At 37.0% G+C, this 19,412-nt stretch overlaps 1 protein-coding gene across 1 annotated transcript in view; it reads right to left on the reverse strand.

Moving 5' to 3' along the window:
• Nucleotides 1-19,120, reverse strand: part of niban2a (niban apoptosis regulator 2a) — a 44,869-nt gene extending 25,749 nt beyond the window's left edge. Inside the window, exons 1-5 of the mRNA XM_051677911.1 lie at nucleotides 18,819-19,120; nucleotides 12,679-12,809; nucleotides 6,025-6,153; nucleotides 5,679-5,784; nucleotides 2,411-2,578 (exon numbers count right to left, since the gene is read on the reverse strand). Coding sequence (XP_051533871.1) covers nucleotides 2,411-2,578; nucleotides 5,679-5,784; nucleotides 6,025-6,153; nucleotides 12,679-12,809; nucleotides 18,819-18,873 — 589 coding nt within the window. The 5' untranslated portion in view covers nucleotides 18,874-19,120. The remainder of the gene's footprint in view (nucleotides 1-2,410; nucleotides 2,579-5,678; nucleotides 5,785-6,024; nucleotides 6,154-12,678; nucleotides 12,810-18,818) is intronic.
• Nucleotides 19,121-19,412: the final 292 nt, after the last annotated feature.

Raw genomic sequence — 19,412 nt, forward strand, 5'->3', positions numbered from 1 at the left:
TATGGTGGCACAATTATATTTTTGTCTACAAAAATAAATTTCAAACATTTAAGCATACGTCTTCAGATCAAAAGATTTTTAAGATCATGAGAAACATTTCAGTCAAGTGTTTCAAAACGTTTGACCGGTAGTGTATGTAAAAATTTTGTAGCAGCATATACCGCCATCCAGCACCATCTTTTCCGGGGACGTCACAGAATTTTCAGCAGGACAACTTCAAACCACATATTGGCCGAATAAGCAGAGAGTGCGGGTGCTAGATTGGCCTGCCTGCAGTCCTGACCATCTCCAATTGAGAATGTGGGGTGCATTATGAAGTGCACAATATGGCAACAAAGACCCTGTAAAATTGTGCAGCTGAAGACCTGCATAAATGGATGAATGTGGGAAAATTCCACTTTTTAAACGTAACAAACTTGTGTCTTCAATGCCTAAATGCTTAATAAGTGTTATTAGAAGAAATGGTGATGTTTCACAGTGGTAAACACTCGACTGTCCCAACTTTTTTGGAGTGTGTTGCAATCATCTGATTTGAAATTACTGTACAAACAAATGACAAATTTACAAGGTAAAACATCATATAATGTTTAGTTGTAGTGCTTTCAATATAGCAAAGGGTGAATATAATTTACAAATCACTCCTTTTTGTTTTTATTAGCATTTTCATACTGTCCCAACTTTTTTGGAATTGGGGTTGTACTTCTACACCGGGGTAAATTGTACGTTATCTGGTTTGTAAACCTCATGTCATTAATTGTGATTCACAAAGCAAGTAATTTGTTGTCATGTCTCAACAAGCACAAATGAGACGGTCTCGTATCTACTCCAGCACATCATGGGAAGGTGTTGACATGTGGTCAGAGGAGATTCAGTTAACAGTCGACACCTGGCTTGATGTTGAACCTACAGTATGTTGCTCTGCAAGTTGGCTAATACTGGAATTGAACAAGCTAATAAATACAGTTCTTCCTTTTATGTATTTTTTTTTTTTTCTTTTAAATTGGAACATATAAAGACAAACAAAAATACAAAAAAATATAGCCAGGGCCATTTGGGTACAGACCTTACATGGATTTGCATTAGCTAGACATTAGTTATGAGTGTATCATTAGTACACATCTCACATCGGTCACAAAATACAATGTAAAAATAGAAAAATTAAAAACAATTAAAAACACTGGGTTGCTAGTCATATAAGCCATTCTTCTCTCCTAATCTAATTAGATACATACATACGTACATAATCCATTTCTCCCAGTATTTAGCAAAATGCCCCCCTTGCAATCTCAATTTGAATGTAAGTCTTTCCATGTTATAAATTCCCTGCAGTGACTAATCACGCTCTGCGATCGGCATATGTTTATCCATTCATCTTCTGGAATATGAATTCCCATGTCTTTTTCCAATTTTTGTTTAATATATACAATAGAATGATCTTTGGAATCTTGAAAAGCACAAATAATGTTGGGGACAGAGGGCAACCCTGTCTAGTTCTTCACTCCAGTGTGAAAGTTTGGGATAAACTGCCATTTATCTTTAATCTTGTAACAGGGGTGGAGAATATTATTTGTATACATCGAATTAATTAATATAATTCTTCATTGTATTAAATAGCTTATTGCAACATTCTTTTGACGCTTCTTAACAGAGAAATATGGGTTTGTTCTAAACTTGTTTGCAGTTATTTTACAGCGGGATAAAGGGAATTGCAAGGAAACAAAGGAGAATACCAAACCATGGGCATTTTTTTAATATCAGTGCATTTCATCTGTGTTTAAAGGACTGTAGTGCTGTCCTGTTAACAATAGTAGGGTCATGTGTTCTATGTGCTAGTACTGGTTAATGTGATTGCATGACATCATACTTAGTGGCGCTTGTTTTAGGTGAGCATCACTATTATTGCTCACAGTTCAGGTTAGGGTTTTGTCCTATGAAACTTCAGAGTGTAACTGACATGTATGATACTGTACCTCAAAGCAGGTGTGCTGTTACTTGTTAAGGTGTGGTATTAATTGTCTAAGGGATTAGAATCATGATTTTCAACTGTGCGCTTATGATGAATCAAAACGGATACTGCATCACCGAACAGAATTGCAAAAATGATGATTGTTTTCAAACAGGTTTTCAGGGTGTAGCTTAATATAATACGGTGTATGTTTATAAAGGTATGCCAGGATTTCTGAGCATGTGTTGCTAGAAATTCTCTCAGGACTACTTTTGAGTGACAGGCAGGAAAGACAGTCTGAGAGATGATTAAACACAAAGATAGAGGATGATACAGAAGGATAAAGAAGATAAAACATGGCTTATTAAAACTCAGGAAAGCAGATTCTCTCAAAAGGGAAATGGGCATAAATCTAAAAACAGCACATATGCTTCGTTTAGTCTTTTGTTCGTAACCTTGACTCACCGTTGTTGGTATGTCTCACACAGTCCTGGAAAACGGCGTGCCACTTCTGCTGCTCTTTCTCCGTCATGACGCAGAAGTAGTGATGGCGTGCATACGGATGCCACAAGATGAGGGGAAACTGTGTGGGGCACTTCAGAAATGGAGCATTGCCTGCTTTGGCCTTTGTATCTAAAACAACACATCACAAAATACACACTGCTCAAGACTGTCACACGCAAACTGTCAAATTACACTGATAAGATGGATAAGATGTGTTCATGAATCCTCTAAGAATCAAATAAGATCCTGCTGGTAAAACTGCAATTTCTGCAGGGAGAGTTACGTACAGCAGTTGGAAAATTCCAAAAGACTGCTTCTTGATTCTGCTTTAATTCTTATTGATGTTCTAACGGGTAATTTTATCATATTAGGCCATGTCAAACTTTTCATTTGAAAACTCAGTTTTCAGTATCCTAATGTCATATTTTTCCAAAGTATGTGGTATAGACAGCATTTTTGAAAGTCTCTATTTTTAGTGCAGGAAAACATAATTTCAGTGTAGATGAAAGGCCTAAACAGCAAAATTGTGTTTACAACCGAAAACGTATTAGTGAAGAAATGGCCTTTGTCTCAACTATGTGGCAATTTTGGTTTTCCATCTGCAATTTTTCACACTCATAAAAGCTCACCATTTACACATACTGATGACTAATTGCCCAAAATTGGTCTAATGTTTCAGAAAAACCTTGGCAGCAAGTACTAGAAAAAAGAATTTGTCCTCCATCACCTTCCATCACAAAATGACGATCTGAAATGTAGGTGGTGCTCTAACGCATTTTAGCCCTCACAGATGTGCTTGTCCATAGACATTCAGTCTAATTTTTAGTTCACGCTCCAACCCCATTGTTTCATCGCATATCTTGGCCTCTGAGCGGACTAGTAGCTCAGTCTAGGTATCATCCCCTTTGTGATTAATATGTTAGTTGATAACATATTTCTGATGATTTGTTTAGCATGCTTTTCCTGCTAGACCGCATATTTTGTTCTGGACATCCAAGATATAACATTGGATTATTCACACAAGCAAGCTCACAGTAATACAAATTCTCATTTTGTAAAAAACTGCCTAAGGGATAAATAAGATATAAAGTTTTTAGCTATTTACAGCAGCAGTGATCGGTGCATTTAAAGAGACATTTGTATTTGATGTCTTACAGAAATCAGATTTCACTTTGTGATTCTTTGAAAATCTTTCAAACTGTGGTATTACGGTAACAAAATAAACTGTACAGTCACATTCCTGGGAATGTCTATTTAAGTGCTATATGAAAGATAGTCATATTAATTCTAACACATTATTTCTACCACATTACATCTAGGTGGCCCTGATTTGCGACAGGGATGTTTTCAGGCCTTATTTTGTTATTTTATGTAACAAATGCAGTGATGGTTATCAGATTTTAAGCTTTCAAACGATACCACATATGATATACCTGACTTATGTATCCGGAGACTGGAACATTTTAAGCATAAACTTTTTTCACGACATAGTGCCCCCTTTTGGACTAGGGATGCACTGATACGATATCGGAAATCTCAGCATCGGCCGATACCGATGTATTGTTTTTTTTGCATAATCAGTTTAGAATATCTTTACATTATTGTGTGGAACTATTTGGGTGTACTCTTTAATATGTAAAGAAACACAAACCTCTAACTACACGTTATTTAGAAAAACGTTATTGTTAACTAGTATTCTTGATAATGTAGCAGCAAAATTAACAGTAATTCCAGTATAAGTCATCAGTAGAAAATAAGCCGTTTTTTTTTTTTTTTTGGCAAAATTTGTTCAACTTGTATCTGGACTTTAAAGGATTCAGATCTCTTTTTTGTTCAAGTTATAAGATATCAGCTCACTTTTCATTCACGGTTATTTTTTGGAACCCATTCAACTTAAATATTATTATAATTTGTAAACAAATGATAATAATAATAATATATTATAATAGTAATGTATCTCAATCGTGCACCTTTTGTCACGGATCCACTGGTCGGTCGGTCGGTCTGTCTGTCTCTCTCTCTCTCTCTCTCTTTCTTCCTCACTGCCATCAGCGCTCACTCTCCCCTGAGTTCTGATTACACGCACCTGCATATCATTAGTGGCTAATCAAGGACTGCATATATACCCCCGCTTTCACACACACTCTTTGTCTGTTCTCATCGATAGTATCTCTGAGACTCCACATCTTTCTACTATGTCATACATACCTGTGTCTTCATTATTGCCTGCAAGTATCATAAGACTGTTGTGAGTTATCTGTTCATTGTGTCTATACCATGTCTGGATATTACTCACCTGCTGATTGCCACTCTGCTCAACTGGATTTACTCGCAATGTTTATATCACTGTTTCAATCATCTGTTCAATAAACCCTGCTACTGAGTTCATATCTCTGCCTCTGTGAGTCACCTTTAACTTTAAAACCCTCACGCTTTTATTTTGACATTCTGAACTCTCCAGGAAGTCCTGTATGTGTCTGTTTGTAGGAAAGTTCACAATAGTTTAATTCACTTCTTATTCAAATTCTGGTAAAAATGCACCTCTGGTGCTGTTCTAAATGCATATAAGTGAACCAAACCATTGAGCATCTACATCTGAGATGTTCATGAGTAGCGCTCAAATATTGCGCACTGCTGTGAAGGCTAAAAATAGCCGCGAGTGTGTGTAAACAGAGAAGCATCATTCACTAACGCGCTGGAGCTGCGTGAGCATTTTATATATTTACTTATTAAACACAGCCTTTTGTGATTCACAGAGCTATCGCATGTCTTCAAGTGGCTTTGAATAAAATGAGTCATATGAACTACTTTAATTGCGTTTTAATGGTTCTTTTGTCATTTTTTGAGCTTGACAGTAACGAACATGACTAACACACATTTGGATTGGGCTTGTCGGACCGATACCTGATCCGTTTATTAACGTCAGTATTGAAGCGATCGGTGCATCCCTATTTTGGACCCACCGGCGGGTCCACAGAGCTGATTAAGAACTGTTTGTATAGTAACTAGTTCTGTTTTATGTTACATTGGAATCCTCATAATAAAATAATTCATTTCCACTAGGAACCTTTAGAATTGTTTCCAAATTATGATCGAAATTCCAATAGGAATCTTCAGGATTTCTGTAGGACTGCAATTAGAATTTCGGACACCTTTTTTTAAATTTTTTTTTTACATCAGTTAGTTTTGTATACATTTAATATATTTATTTAGCCTTTTCATCATTTACCAGGCAGGCTGTTGTTGAGAAGCTCAAGGTATTCCTCCACAGAGGTCAGGGCTCTGTACCCGGCACAGTTTATGAACCCTTTTGGGTGGAGACCTCGATCATGTGCCTGTAAAGGAAACAGACAGCTCAGAATCACTCTGCAGCTGGGGAAATGACATACATGACCAGTGATAGCACCACACTCTAGATTTAGACAAGGTTTAGGAAAAAACGTCAAGTAGCTATGCCATATCAAGACTGCGTTCCCTAAAACACATTTCACTTTTGTTTACATTTAATTATCTAAGCTGGTCATGCTTGTGCAATGGTCCCCCCAAAAAAAGCCCACTCAGCAGTTTACACTCACCGCTTTGCTCTCGTACAAGCCAATGTTGTAGGATTCACCCACATACAAAAAACGGCTCCTCCATTTCTTGCTCTCTTCCAGATACTGAAACAGTCCTCCTGAGAAGATGGACTTGTTCTTCAGGGGATCCTGTGGTGAGAACAAATGTATTGAAAATTAATGGGAATCAAAATAATTTTGCTAGATGAAAGCATGACTAACCAAAACACTGGATGGTGTTTAGAAGACCAAAGTGAAACATTCCCAACACTCTGGAACAACAAAAAGGCCCCATGCAGCTCTAGACATATTTATATAACATTGATGGTGCTAATTCAAAGAAATGGGTGGAACATAAAAGGCATTCGGGGTCTGTTATGTCTACAGTCAGGACAGGTTTGTTCTAATGCATACTTAGTGAGTACACATGCTTTGAACACAGTTAATCTGTTAATCTTTGAAAGATCAAATACAAATCAATCCAAACAAATATTTTCAGACCTGCCTGTCTTGGCTCACAATAATAGAAAGACTTCAAAAAGGAGTGTATGCTCCTTGATTTTTGCGTTGAGTCAAGATCAAATAACTTCATGGACAATTTAAGGTGTGTGTGTTAATGTGTAAAATATAAGACCTTTATATCTAGGTAAATATTTGTTTAGGCTGTTTTAATAGGTTTTGTTTTTGTTTTTCATTAACCAAGATGATGAATCGAGACAAGCAAGATTGCTTTGGAACTACATTTCTTCATAAACATCTAGAAGAAATAAAGCCCAATCCTTTTCCTCAAGAAGCGGACCCCAGACATCCAGTTTTGTTCTACCTCCGTGAAGTTGGCACCCCATATATTTAAATCATTACCAAATCTATACCATTAGTCTGTGCTGGTTCTGTGTTTGAGATGTCATACATTATTTTTTTGGCTGTGTGATGTCACTTTCCACCACATGTGGTTCAAATCGCTCCAAACCGGTGCCGTTCATTTGTGCTCGATTTCTGCCGTTAAAATAAACATCATAAGATTTTGTATTTAACAAGACAACTTAAGGGAGCCGTGAAATCATGCAGGCTTAACCCCATGTCAATCAATCACTCTCACCTGTCTTCATCGTTTGTGCTCGCTTCTAGTTTGTGCAGTGTTTGGTATGGTTGAAGCATTAATTTTTGGCAAAGATTTAATCTTTCACCACATCAAACTCTAAATGCAAAAAATAAAATAAATAATTTCTGTGTTTGTGCTGCAAATTATGATTTGTCTATAGGCTATATGTGACATTGCTGAACAAAGCTGTACATAAATGTTTATATAGGCTAATTATTTAGCTTTAGTTTTTTCGCAAGTAAACAGCCATATTCAGCTCTGAATTTGCTTTTATTCGTTTTAATTTTGCTAGAAGATGCCGTGACTTGTGTTGATGGTGTTTGTGTAATTGCATAGGCCTATATGTTAGTTAATATTCAAAATTAGTGTTTGAAATTTCAGCACAATGTTTGAAAACACGTTAGGTGCCGTTCACATGCTGGAATGCATTGTTGTTGCACTAAAATTACACACAGCGACACGAGAGCAAAATGTAGGTGTCTAGACTCAAGATGTATGTTGAACAGTTTAGGTTCTTTTTAACTTGATATGGCATCTAAAAACGCGAACAAACTGTCAAAGATGTCTATCTAGCACACGTTCACACTGCAATACATTATTAAAACAGCACGGAAGGACACAAAAACGAGCTCAATGTGAATGGCCCCTATTCTTTATTATTCTTTACTGCACATTTTAGATTTTAGAGTATAAAGTCATCAAAACTAAGAAGTAACACAAAAGTATGGACATTATGCAGTGACCAAAACAAATTAAATCAGAAACATCTTATATTTGAACTTCTTCAGTGTAACCTTTTGTCTATTCCAGCTCTGCACACTCAGGTGCATCCTGGGATGCTTTTTAAACAGCACTGAATGATTTCATATGCTGGACACTTGTTGGCTACTTTTATTTAAAAAATAATATTAAATAAATAAATACAACAAATAAATAAAAGGTTTGTATTGACATCTTTAATTAGGCATACTTTATTTTTGAGTACAGAAATAATCCCAAACATTTGATCATAAGCCTTTAGATCAAAAGCTTTTAAGATTATGAGAAAGAAACTTAGTATCCTTTGGACTGGTTGTCTAGGCTATATTTATAAGTTCTTGATATTAAATTTTATTTACTAACTTTATTTTTAATTTGATTTGTATTGTGTCTTGCTTTGTTTTATTGTCTATCATTTTATCATAGCCCCATTTTATCGTCACTACATTGGCTACCTGTTAAATTTCGTATTATTTAATTTTAAAATTCTGTTAAAGCCTTGAATAGTCTAGCTCCACAATACTTACAGTTGAAGTCAGAAGTTTACATACACTTAGGTTTAAGTCATTAAAAATATTTTTTTTAACCATTCCACAGATTTCATATTAGCAAACTATAGTTTTGGCAAGTCGTTTAGGACCTACTTTGTGCATGACATGAGTAATTTTTCCAACAATTGTTTACAGAAAGATTGTTTCATTTTAATTGACTATATCACAATTCCAGTGGGTCAGAAGTTTACATACACTAAGTTAACAGTGCCTTTAAGCAGTTTGGAAAATTCCAGAAAATGATGTCAAGCCTTTAGACAATTAGCCAATTAGCTTCTGATAGGAGGTGTACTGAATTGGAGGTGTACCTGTGGATGAATTTTAAGGCCCACCTTCAAACTCAGTGCCTTTTTGCTTGACATCATGGGAAAATCAAAAGAAATCAGCCAAATAATTGTGGACCTCCACAAGTCTGGTTCATCCTTGGTATCAATTTCCAAATGCCTGAAGGTACCACGTTCATCTGTACAAACAATAGTATGCAAGTATAAACACCATGGAACCACGCAGCCATCTTACCACTCAGGAAGGAGATGCATTCTGTCTCCTAGAGATGAACGTAGTTTGGTGTAAAAAGTGCAAATCAATACCAGAATAACAGCAAAGGACCTTGTTAAGATGCTGGAGGAAACAGGTAGACAAGTATCTATATCCACAGTAAAACGAGTCCTATATCGACATAACCTGAAAGGCTGCTCAGCAAGGAAGAAGCCACTGCTCCAAAACCGCCATAAAAAAGCAAGACTACAGTTTGCAAGTGCACATGGGGGCAAAGATCTTCTTACTTTTTAGAGAAATGTCCTCTGGTCTGATGAAACAAAAATCTAACTGTTTGGCCATAATGACCATCGTTAGGATTGGAGGGAAAAGGGTGAGGCTTGCAAGACGAAGAACACCATCCCAACCGTGAAGCATGGGGGTTGCAGCATCATGTTGTAGAGGTACTTTGCTGCAGGAGGGACTGGTGCACTTCACAAAATAGATGGCATCATGAGGAAGGAAAATTGTGTGGATATATTGAAGCAACATCTCAAGACATCAGCCAGGAAGTTAAAGCTTGGTCGCAAATGGGTCTTCCAAATGGACAATGACCCCAAGCATACACCTCCAAAGTTGGAGTTGGAAAAATGGCTTAAGGACAACAAAGTCACGGTATTGGAGTGCACATCACAAAGCACTGACATCAATCCAATAGAAAATGCGAGCAAGGAGGCCTACAAACCTGACTCAGTTACACCAGTTCTGTCTGGAGGAATGGGTCAAACTTCCAGCAACTTCTTGTGAGAAGCTTGTGGAAGGCTACCCAAACTGATTTGACCCAAGTACAAACAATTTAAAGGCAATGCTACCAAATACTAACAAAGTGTATGTAAACTTCTGACTCACTGGGAATGTGATAAAAGAAATAAAAGCTGATTCTCTCTACTATTATTCTGGCATTTCACATTCTTAAAATAAAGTAGTGATCCTAACTGACCTAAGAAAGGGAATGTTTTCAACGATTAAATGTCAGGAATGGCAAAAAACAGAGTTTAAATGTATTTGGCTAAGGTGTATATAAATTTCTGACTTTAAATGTAAGTGGCTTTCTGACATTCTATATTCCATCGCGTTCATTACGATCACAGAATTCTGGCTTGTTAATAGTTCCTACATTATCAAAATCCACAAAAGGAGGTAGATCCTTTTCCTATTTGGCTCCTAAACTATGGAATAGTCTCCCTAACACTGTTCGGGATGCAGACACACTCAGTTTAAGTCTAGACTAAAGACTCATCTATTTAGCCAGGAATACACCTAATTTATCCATCAACTCACAATTAGGCTGCTTTAGTTAGGTCTGCCGGAACCAGAAACATCTATCATGATCTATAACTCTGCATAAAATGTAATGATATCTACACTAATATTATTCTATTTGTTTCCATGTCTCAACCTCAGGATTCATATCCCAAGGTTACCAGAGCCGGCCAGATCCAGCTCCATTCCTGCTAGTTGTCTCTGAGTGATGACGACTGAATGCAGCCGATGCTAGCCAGACATCCCTTAAGTTTTTTTCCAATGGACTTCAGAGGATGAATTGATGCCAACTCCAACTGTAAGACATCGGATTCTTCATATGCCACTGCCTGAACCTTGGATTTAGGATGGACCCCACCGAACATCACCTAAATGACCTGCCGGTTGAACTGCGATGCACCTCACTAATCTCTACCTGCATCACCTTTGTCTATTGATGGACTACACTCTTGAAATGGAATACATAGACTATCATTTAATTGGCAACAGAAGTCTTCATCAGCCAACTAACAAAGGACAATGCATGAGAACTTCTGCAGTTAATCCAGGATGGACTTCAAAAGACATTAGTCATTAATCTTACAGTTCATAAAAAAAAAAATCTTTATTTTAAAACACTGGACCTTAACACTTACTTAGTTTACTAATCTTAAACCATGACCTGCACTGGACATAAATACCTAATATTGGCATTATATTCATGCTGGTTAGCCAGAGGCGAACTGGCCCCCACAGAGAGCCTGGTTTCTCCCAAGGTTATTTTTCTCCATTAACCAACATCTTATGGAGTTTTGTGTTCCTTGCCACAGATGCCTTCAGCTTGCTCACAGGGGTTCTAAATACAGTTATTATTTATTTAATTTTTATACACAATTTACAATCATATTTCAACATTCACTCTAAAGACTTTATAGATATTCTTTTTTTTATTTTTTTTTATGCATGATGTTCTGTAAAGCTGCTTTGAAACGATGTGTGTTGTGAAAAGCACTATACAAATAAAAATGACGACTTGTTTTGCTATTGCTGTAAATAAATATAGGATAACTGAGTTTCATGTTTTTAAGCTTAAATAACCATTTAAAGTGATTTTAATAAAGACAATTTAAAAATGTTACCTTAGCTTCAGAAAAAGTGACTTTAGCTGAAAGGCGAGTAGTTTGCATCCCTGGTTTAAATATCAGACCAAATCTGATATTTCTCGACAGAGAAAGAGAGATGTGTTTGAGTTTGATGTGGTGAAAGATTAAATCTTTGCCAAAAATTTATGTTTCAAAGATACCAAGCATGGCACAAACCAGAAGCAAGCACAAACAATGAAGACAGGTGAGAGTGATTGACATGGGGTTTAGCATGTGCGATTTCACAGCTCCCAAAAGCTGTCTTGTTAAATACAAAGAGGGGAATACATTATGATATTTATTTTAATGTCACAAATCAAGCACAACTGAACAACACCGGTTTAAAGTGATTTGGATGGCATGGGGTGGAGAGTAACGTCACTGCTACCGAATTCAAATTCTTATTTCTAAGGAATTTAGGGAAATAGATACAGTGTTTCTTTTAATGGCACAAATCAAGCACAAACGAATGGCACTGGTTTGGAGCGATTTGGACAACATGGGACGGAAAGTGATGTCACTGCTCCCAAATACAAGCTGTTAAGTGGTTATTTCTAAGGAAGGGAAACAGATACAAGATTAATTTTAAATGGCACAAATCAGCACAAATCGAGCACAAACAAACGGCACCTGTTCAGAGCAATTTAGACCACACTGGGTGGAGAGTGACGTCACTGCTCCCGAAAAGTTTCTTGCTATAGCTAAGGAAGGGAAATAGTTAGTGTTTCTTTTAATGGCACAAACCGGCACAAATCGACCACACATGAACGGCACCAGTTTGGAGCAATTTGGACCACATGTGGTGGAAAGTGGCATCACACAGCCAAAATAATAATGTCTAATATCTCAAACACCGAACCAGTACAAACGTTAATTTTTGTGGCACAAATCAGCACAAACGAATGGTACAGATTTTGTAATTATTTAATTATATAGGGTGCCAACATCACAGAGGCGTTTTATTTCTGTGTCATTAACAGTTATTGGTGGTGCAGAATGCCCTGAGAATTAGCACTTGACAACTATCCACATCACTTAGAGAAAGTGGCATCCAGGCCCATAGCCAACCAACATCCTTTGATTCTGTGGCGTCAGAAGTCTTTGTGATTGTGTGCTATACAGGCCTTCATTAAAGTTATTTGACTTGGGTGAAATCTGCTCCACTTCCTTTTAGCTGACTTCATGTCGATAAGCACAACCACAGTAAGCCTTCAACATGACGAAAACAGAACAGAAGGGGGGGGGGGGTGTCATCAAAAAGAGCTACACCCTCAGAAATATTTTAGAGGAGGAATACAGAGAAAGTTGGGGTGTTGGTGTTGACACTTGACAGAAGTGGTACCTTTCGGTGTAGTAGTTGTGTTTGGGGGTTCCCCCCTGCTTCAATCTCAAAGCGCACACTGTTGAACAGAGCCACGGCATACTGCTGCTCATAAATCCTCCCAAACTCTGCCATCACAGCACTGGTGCAGGCTAGATTGGAACAGAAACAACATAATATTAGATTGTTAGACTGCAACACAGGAAAAAAATAAACCACTGTAAATTAATATTCTGTGTTGAAAACAAGCTCTATCGACAACACTCGTGGCATGCTATTGATTATCATACAAAATTATTTTGACATTCATTTACAAACTTGTACATCAGTTTGCAAAAACAAACAAAAACATGCATATACAGAAATGTACGTACATTGGAAGTCTTTGGGCAACTGTACACTTGGGCTATAGACTTCCACTGAGAGTGCATAAAGGCCCAGATATACTTCATACGAAATCAAAGAACAAACGGGTGTGATGTCATTTAGAACAAAATCTGGCCAAAAAGGTGTTTTTGCATTTGTTTCAGTGGTTCGTAACAGCTCGCCTTGGCAAACTTTTAGGAAAATTGGTCCACACCTGGCGCTCCACCTACCATGAGGTCGACAGTGTCAGTCCATCTCAAGTGGTCCAATATAGGTCGCTTGACCATTTTTCATTTTCCTATTGTTATTTATTTTGAGTGATTACCTCCATGTTTTGGTATTGCAAAACCACCGGTTTATTTTTATTTTACTTTGTTTAACTGCGACAACCATCTTTGTGTCATGGCACACGACAAATTTTGTTTATACAGCTGTTTACGGAAATCTCAATATCTCTGCTCAGGATGATTCTAGCTCCTTGGAACAAAAACTGATCTCTAGACTAGAGCATATTACAAGGTACATGTACATATATAAGCATTAATTTTGCATCGTTTAGTTTGTTTTTTAAGTGATTTGAATTATGGGGACACTAGAAATGTTCTCATAAACCACATTTACAGCATAATACCCTTGTAATTACCAGTTACAGGAGCAGCAATATGAGAATGAAACATGAGAATGCATAAAATGCTTATAATCACAATAATCATCACAATATGATTTTTGGATCAAATTGTGCATCCCTAATCAACAAATACACTTGTAGAAGCCAATAATGTAATAACTACCGTTAATGTAATAACTGCCAATAACGTAATACATTTTCCATTCTTAGAAGTCAATAATGTAATAACTTACCAATAATGTAATAAAATTTCTGAACCAATAACGTAATAACTTTTTGCCCATAATGTAATAAGTTCTTACATTATTGGCTGGCTATTACAATATTGGCTGGGTTAATAAAAAAATTATATAAATTGTATGGAAAATGTATTACATTATTGGCAGTTATTACATTAACGGTAGTTTTTACATTATTGACTGCTACAACACTGCACTGACATCACAACACACATGTGGAAAAATTATTTTGTCTGAGAAAACACTGATCCACTTTTAATGGGCATATGACAAAGACCAAATCATAACAGAAGAGAGTTTTTGATAAAGAGGTAAAAAAAGTTGCAAAAACAGTCAAGAGTGGAAACACACGGAGACACACACTGTTCTATGTGAATATACAAATTGAAAAAAAAAAATCGAAAAAAATAAAATAAAACAGAGCCTGCAGGCTCAAAGCTTTATGAAAATAAGAAAGGTGCTATTAAGAAGAATTTGTTTATATATATAGAGAGAGAATAAATGTTCATGGAAAAAGTGACGCAAGATTAGAGGCAATCACATTTGAATGCAATATTCAAAGTATCTTGTGGTCTGGTATAGCAAACGATATACTCTGCATTTAAAATTTAATGTGATGCGAGTCCCACAAGTTCTCTGGTTGTTTCTGGTTTATAGCCTTGTTCTTCTGGTCTTCCATTGTGTGTCTGGGGCAGAGTTTTGCTTACTCAGCTACAGGCCAACCTTAAGGGCAAATTTGTCCCCATAAGTTAGCTAAATATGACAAAAGTCCCCATTGCGGATGTGCTCAAAAGATAAACACAATTCTTAAATAATGGAAAAAAATAATGAAAACAAAAAAATAGGTGTAAAAAAAATAAGTGTAGGGCAAGTCTGTAGTTATTATAATAAGCTTTATCTAAACACAGAAAGAAGTCTATGAACTGTTCTAATTTAGAAAGCTACTGTACAGTATGTACACATGCATGTTTGTGTGAGTGAAAGGAAAGGTGCTTCCATTATAACAGGAAGGAACAATCTGACTGGGACTGAAATGGAAGGCCACATCTAATGTCAACTCGCCTGAATTACTGGTACACAACACTAAATACACATGGTCTTCTGTGTATTCCGGTTTACTGTACCATATCCTCGAACACAATTGACGTGATGATTCGTGGAGGTCAGCATTCCAACATTAGTGTATTAAACTAATCACAAAATACTATTTTATGGCTTTATTCAGGTCTATATCTCCACAAGAACAAATCTCTCTTCAAATACCTCTTTCCTTAAAACACCTCATCAGATTAGAAGCCTTGTTACAGGGAATTTTCATGAAAAGCATGTTGTTGTGTTTGCATGAATGCAGTAGACGCTGCGTCTGTCCGGGCAGTCCATTCTCATGCAGATCCACTATTGTATTAAACTTGTATAACTTGAGGACTCAGTTTGGTTTGTTTGAGCATTGACTACTCCACAGAAATTATTCACATGGATATGTATAGCCATTTTTCTTGACAAACTAAATTAACTCAACAAATGCCATGGTTGATTGTGAAAGCAGCACTTGCGTCATGAGGGGAAACCATCCAAAACATTTTGAAACCTGCAGACTTCGACCTCTGACATTTTATTTTATTACGTTATAATACCCTTCAAGGCTGCATGATGAATTGAAATAAGATTGAAATCGCTGTTTTTCCATGGTACGGTTGACATTTTCATAGAATTGCCCAGTTGGGAACAGATTCAGAACCGGTTCCATCTTTAAAAAAAATAAATACTGGAACCGAATGATTTTCACAACTTTCCGCTTCGTTAATGTTTCTCGAACGTGCACTCTTCCGTCATTGTGGATACAACACCATGCTAAAATACTCTGACAGTATTTCCTGCAAAACCATTCAGCAGCACTGAAACAATGCCATTGAATTAGCAGCGCAAAACATAGTGTGACTAGTGTAGCCCGATTCCTGAACGTGACATGCGATTTTTTTTTATTTTATCTACACTGTAAAACATACAGCGCAATCTTCCGAATGAATAAATCTATTCTGCCAGGTTTTTTTTAGTGAATGAAAATATTTTTTTCCTCATTAAAAAAAAAGTTGTACTCCTTAAGAATTCAACAGTAATTTTGAAACTTATGTTTAAAATCATAACCGCTCACATAAGATGAGGACTCCAGTAACATCAGTAACCTAATAAAAGTAGTTTTATTCTGCATGAAAAGGGTCCCCTCATGGGGGCTGCCATGTTATGATCACATGCCCAGCCGAATGCTACTCGCTTTATCTCAGTAACCACCCAGCTACTGGACACTTTCACTCATGGATTAAATTAATCATGGCTGACTGTGAATAGTGAATTTCTGCTTTAGCATCGGTACCTGCAAACTATTGTGTTTTAATGATGCTGCATCCATGCCCCTAAGCGTCACTAAGTCCAAGATCCTAATTCCAAGACATATTCAAAAAATTACTAAGTGCACCTTTAAGGGGCTCAAACCTACAACATCCCAATTACCATCCCAGATCTTTCCCCACTACACCAACCCTAAAAAGCTGCAACTCTGGTGGGACTTGAACCCACAACCTTTTAACAGCTCCTTTAAAATCTAGACATCAAATGTGCTATCCATTGCACCAAAGGATAACAAATGTCCACTCCATAAATGCAAAGCAAGCAGAGGAGCAACCCTTCACTTTCCATGAAAGAAAAGTACGAGACAGAGAGAAAGGCACGAGAGCATTAGAACAGCTTGAAAAGATCCTCCCTACCACTTTCAGACATGTTGAAACCTGCTCTCGGAGAACATCCTCTAATAGTCAAATAGCTCACAAGGGAGGTCTAAAGATCTTCAGAGGAATTTCTTGTGTTCAAACCTCCCTTCAAATTTCTGACCTCCTGTCCATCTATAACAGGCATTTTCACAACTGCTCCAGACTTCAGAAGAACAGACTACCCCCATATACTCTCCCTTTACAGAGACTAAACACCTTCCCACAATTAATTTCAGAGCGTTGGTAGAATTTAAAGGGTTGTCATCATCTCTCAGGGCCGAGTCAGCAAACAGAGTCAGTATTTTCTGACATCAGCAAGAGCGTGGGACCTGCCCTGATCCACCTGCATTAATCCCACAGGCATTTTTCTCAGAAATGGAACTTAATGATGTGGCAGCTCATCAACTGACACAAGTTTAAACTATTATCAATGAAAACCTTGGACTGGTACTTGAAAGACACAAACAATGAAACCTATACTTCTTAACCAGTCCTGACTTGTATGCACTTCGCTATAGTGTGCACTTCGTAAAGGACTATTTTTGGGGACATTGTCAATTGGGAAACAGATTCATAAATTAAGAAAATACGGTTTTATAAATTCTAAAAAATGTAAAGAATTTTCTTTTTGGGTAAGGAATAAGGTGTAGGTTATGGTTAGTTAATGGTCTACGGTGTGTCCCCTGGTAAAAGGGTGTGTGTTCTGGTTGCAGTGTTCCCAAATTTCCACTTACAGCCAAAAGACACATCATTTCTGAATTCTGGGAGGTTGGTTGAGCTTTTGTTTCCCAAAACAGTGTTGGCATATAACAATAATCTTCAGAAAATCTCTCAAGCAGAGTTTGTTTTACTTAAACAGGCTTCTCGACAGTCTTGCACAGCAGAAAGTTACTTTAAAAAACACTTAGGCTCTATTCGTCCAGTCCTTTAGTTAGTTTCTATAGCTAACATATGGGAACAAGGGGAGAAAAAGAGTAGCCACTGATCCAAAACACAGTAACCACCACTGATGTCACAAATTATGAATTGGTTACATTTCGTTTCCCATGTCTCAGCCGGGTGGCACAGTCCAACTCTTAAGTTTCCCTTGAAAATTCTAGGAAAATTCTAGAAACCTGATTGAACAAACTAAGCAAACCTTGGTGAGCACTACTGCGGTATATCATGCCTCTCAAGACTACAGGCTGAAAAAGAATAAAGCCCCTTAATGAGAAAAGCATGCTTCTGTAAAAGTACATAATTATTTCTCATCATGACTGGAAGAGGAACTAATATATGGTTCTGTTGGGAGCGTGTCTCTACAGGTAGATGACATTACAAGTTCTTCAAGCCAACCAGAGGAACCACACTAAAGCCATAAGTTAAGTGCTGTCAGTAGACACTTTAAGCTTCATAGATCACAAAGAAAAACCAAAATGGAAGTGCAACACTAAACAAACCCTTTGACATTTGTTTTATAGGTTTGAGTTACAGGAGAAAATATCAGTTGAACATACTAAAACGTCTACTCAAAGTGTATGAAGGCACTATTAATAACAAAATATATACTGACTGAGTACAATTGGCTGAGAGACAACTGTGTTTTTCCCAACAGACATGTAATGGAAATATGACAAATAAATAAAAAATAAAAAAGAGGATAGGCAATATCTCAGAGAAAGTGTTACTCAACATCATCTCAAAATTAGTCGTCTATACCTAAAAGGAGGGTTCCTTTAAGGTTCTTCAATGAAATTAATGGTTCAATATGGAACCTATTTAAAGAACTAATTTATGCTCAAATGGATCTTTGTGTTGGAGTTTAAGGTACTTTACTCCTGCACTTTCAAAACAAAGTCATTAATGGAACACAAAAGGCTGTTTCGCACTCAAATAGTTCTAGTATCACTCCAAACCGAGAACCTTAACATGCTTTCTTAAGAGTGAAGATTTCATGAACATCTCTAGCTTATTTTGGGTCACACTCGCCCTGTAAACCATCACAGTTAATAATGTAGAAGGTTACATTGATAAGAAAACTTATGTAATTCAATGTAATTCTTAAAGAACTGTCGATGCATAGCAGGTAGCTGAGCTTACTTTCACAACAGCATTTAAATTAATTGTAGTTCACGTATGTCTTCTTACTGGTTTATCTTTTTAAAAGTAACAAACGCGTCTCACCTGTAATCATCTCTCGCTTGCCCTCGTCAAGGTTAGTTGAAATCACATCACCCATGATGGCGATTTAAGTGAAAAAACACAGATATTGTGGAAAGTTCCTTGAGATCTGAGACTTGTGTTAAAGAGAAAAACACTAAGGAAATTTATCCTTTGAGTCTTCCGAGAAACACATCCCCTGAGAGCAGAATCAGCTCCTCAGATCGACGGCGCGCGCATTTTGCATCCACTGGAGATTAATCAAACGACTTCACCGATAGAGCAGCGCGCGACTCTAGAAACCGCGTGAGAACCGTGTAAATCATTTAAACTTGTTCGGTCAAACGAGTGACACTCAGAGGGGTGTGGCCTACTGAGCCCGACACACCCAAACTCACCCTAACAAACCTGTTTTATTTTTAATCGCAGATGATTTTAGAGCGGCTGATTCGATCTGGGAATGACACAACACAAAAGACTGTTTGTAAAATAACAGGCTTGCTTGCTTTATTTGAGTGCTTTTTTTGTATTAATAGGAAATCACTTTCGTTTAAGAAATAAAGAAAAGGTATTTCATTTTATCCTGATAAATTTTTTAAAGAATTTGTTTAAAGCTCT

Source organism: Myxocyprinus asiaticus, chromosome 38, assembly GCF_019703515.2.
Source record: "Myxocyprinus asiaticus isolate MX2 ecotype Aquarium Trade chromosome 38, UBuf_Myxa_2, whole genome shotgun sequence".
Classification (NCBI taxonomy): domain Eukaryota; kingdom Metazoa; phylum Chordata; class Actinopteri; order Cypriniformes; family Catostomidae; genus Myxocyprinus; species Myxocyprinus asiaticus.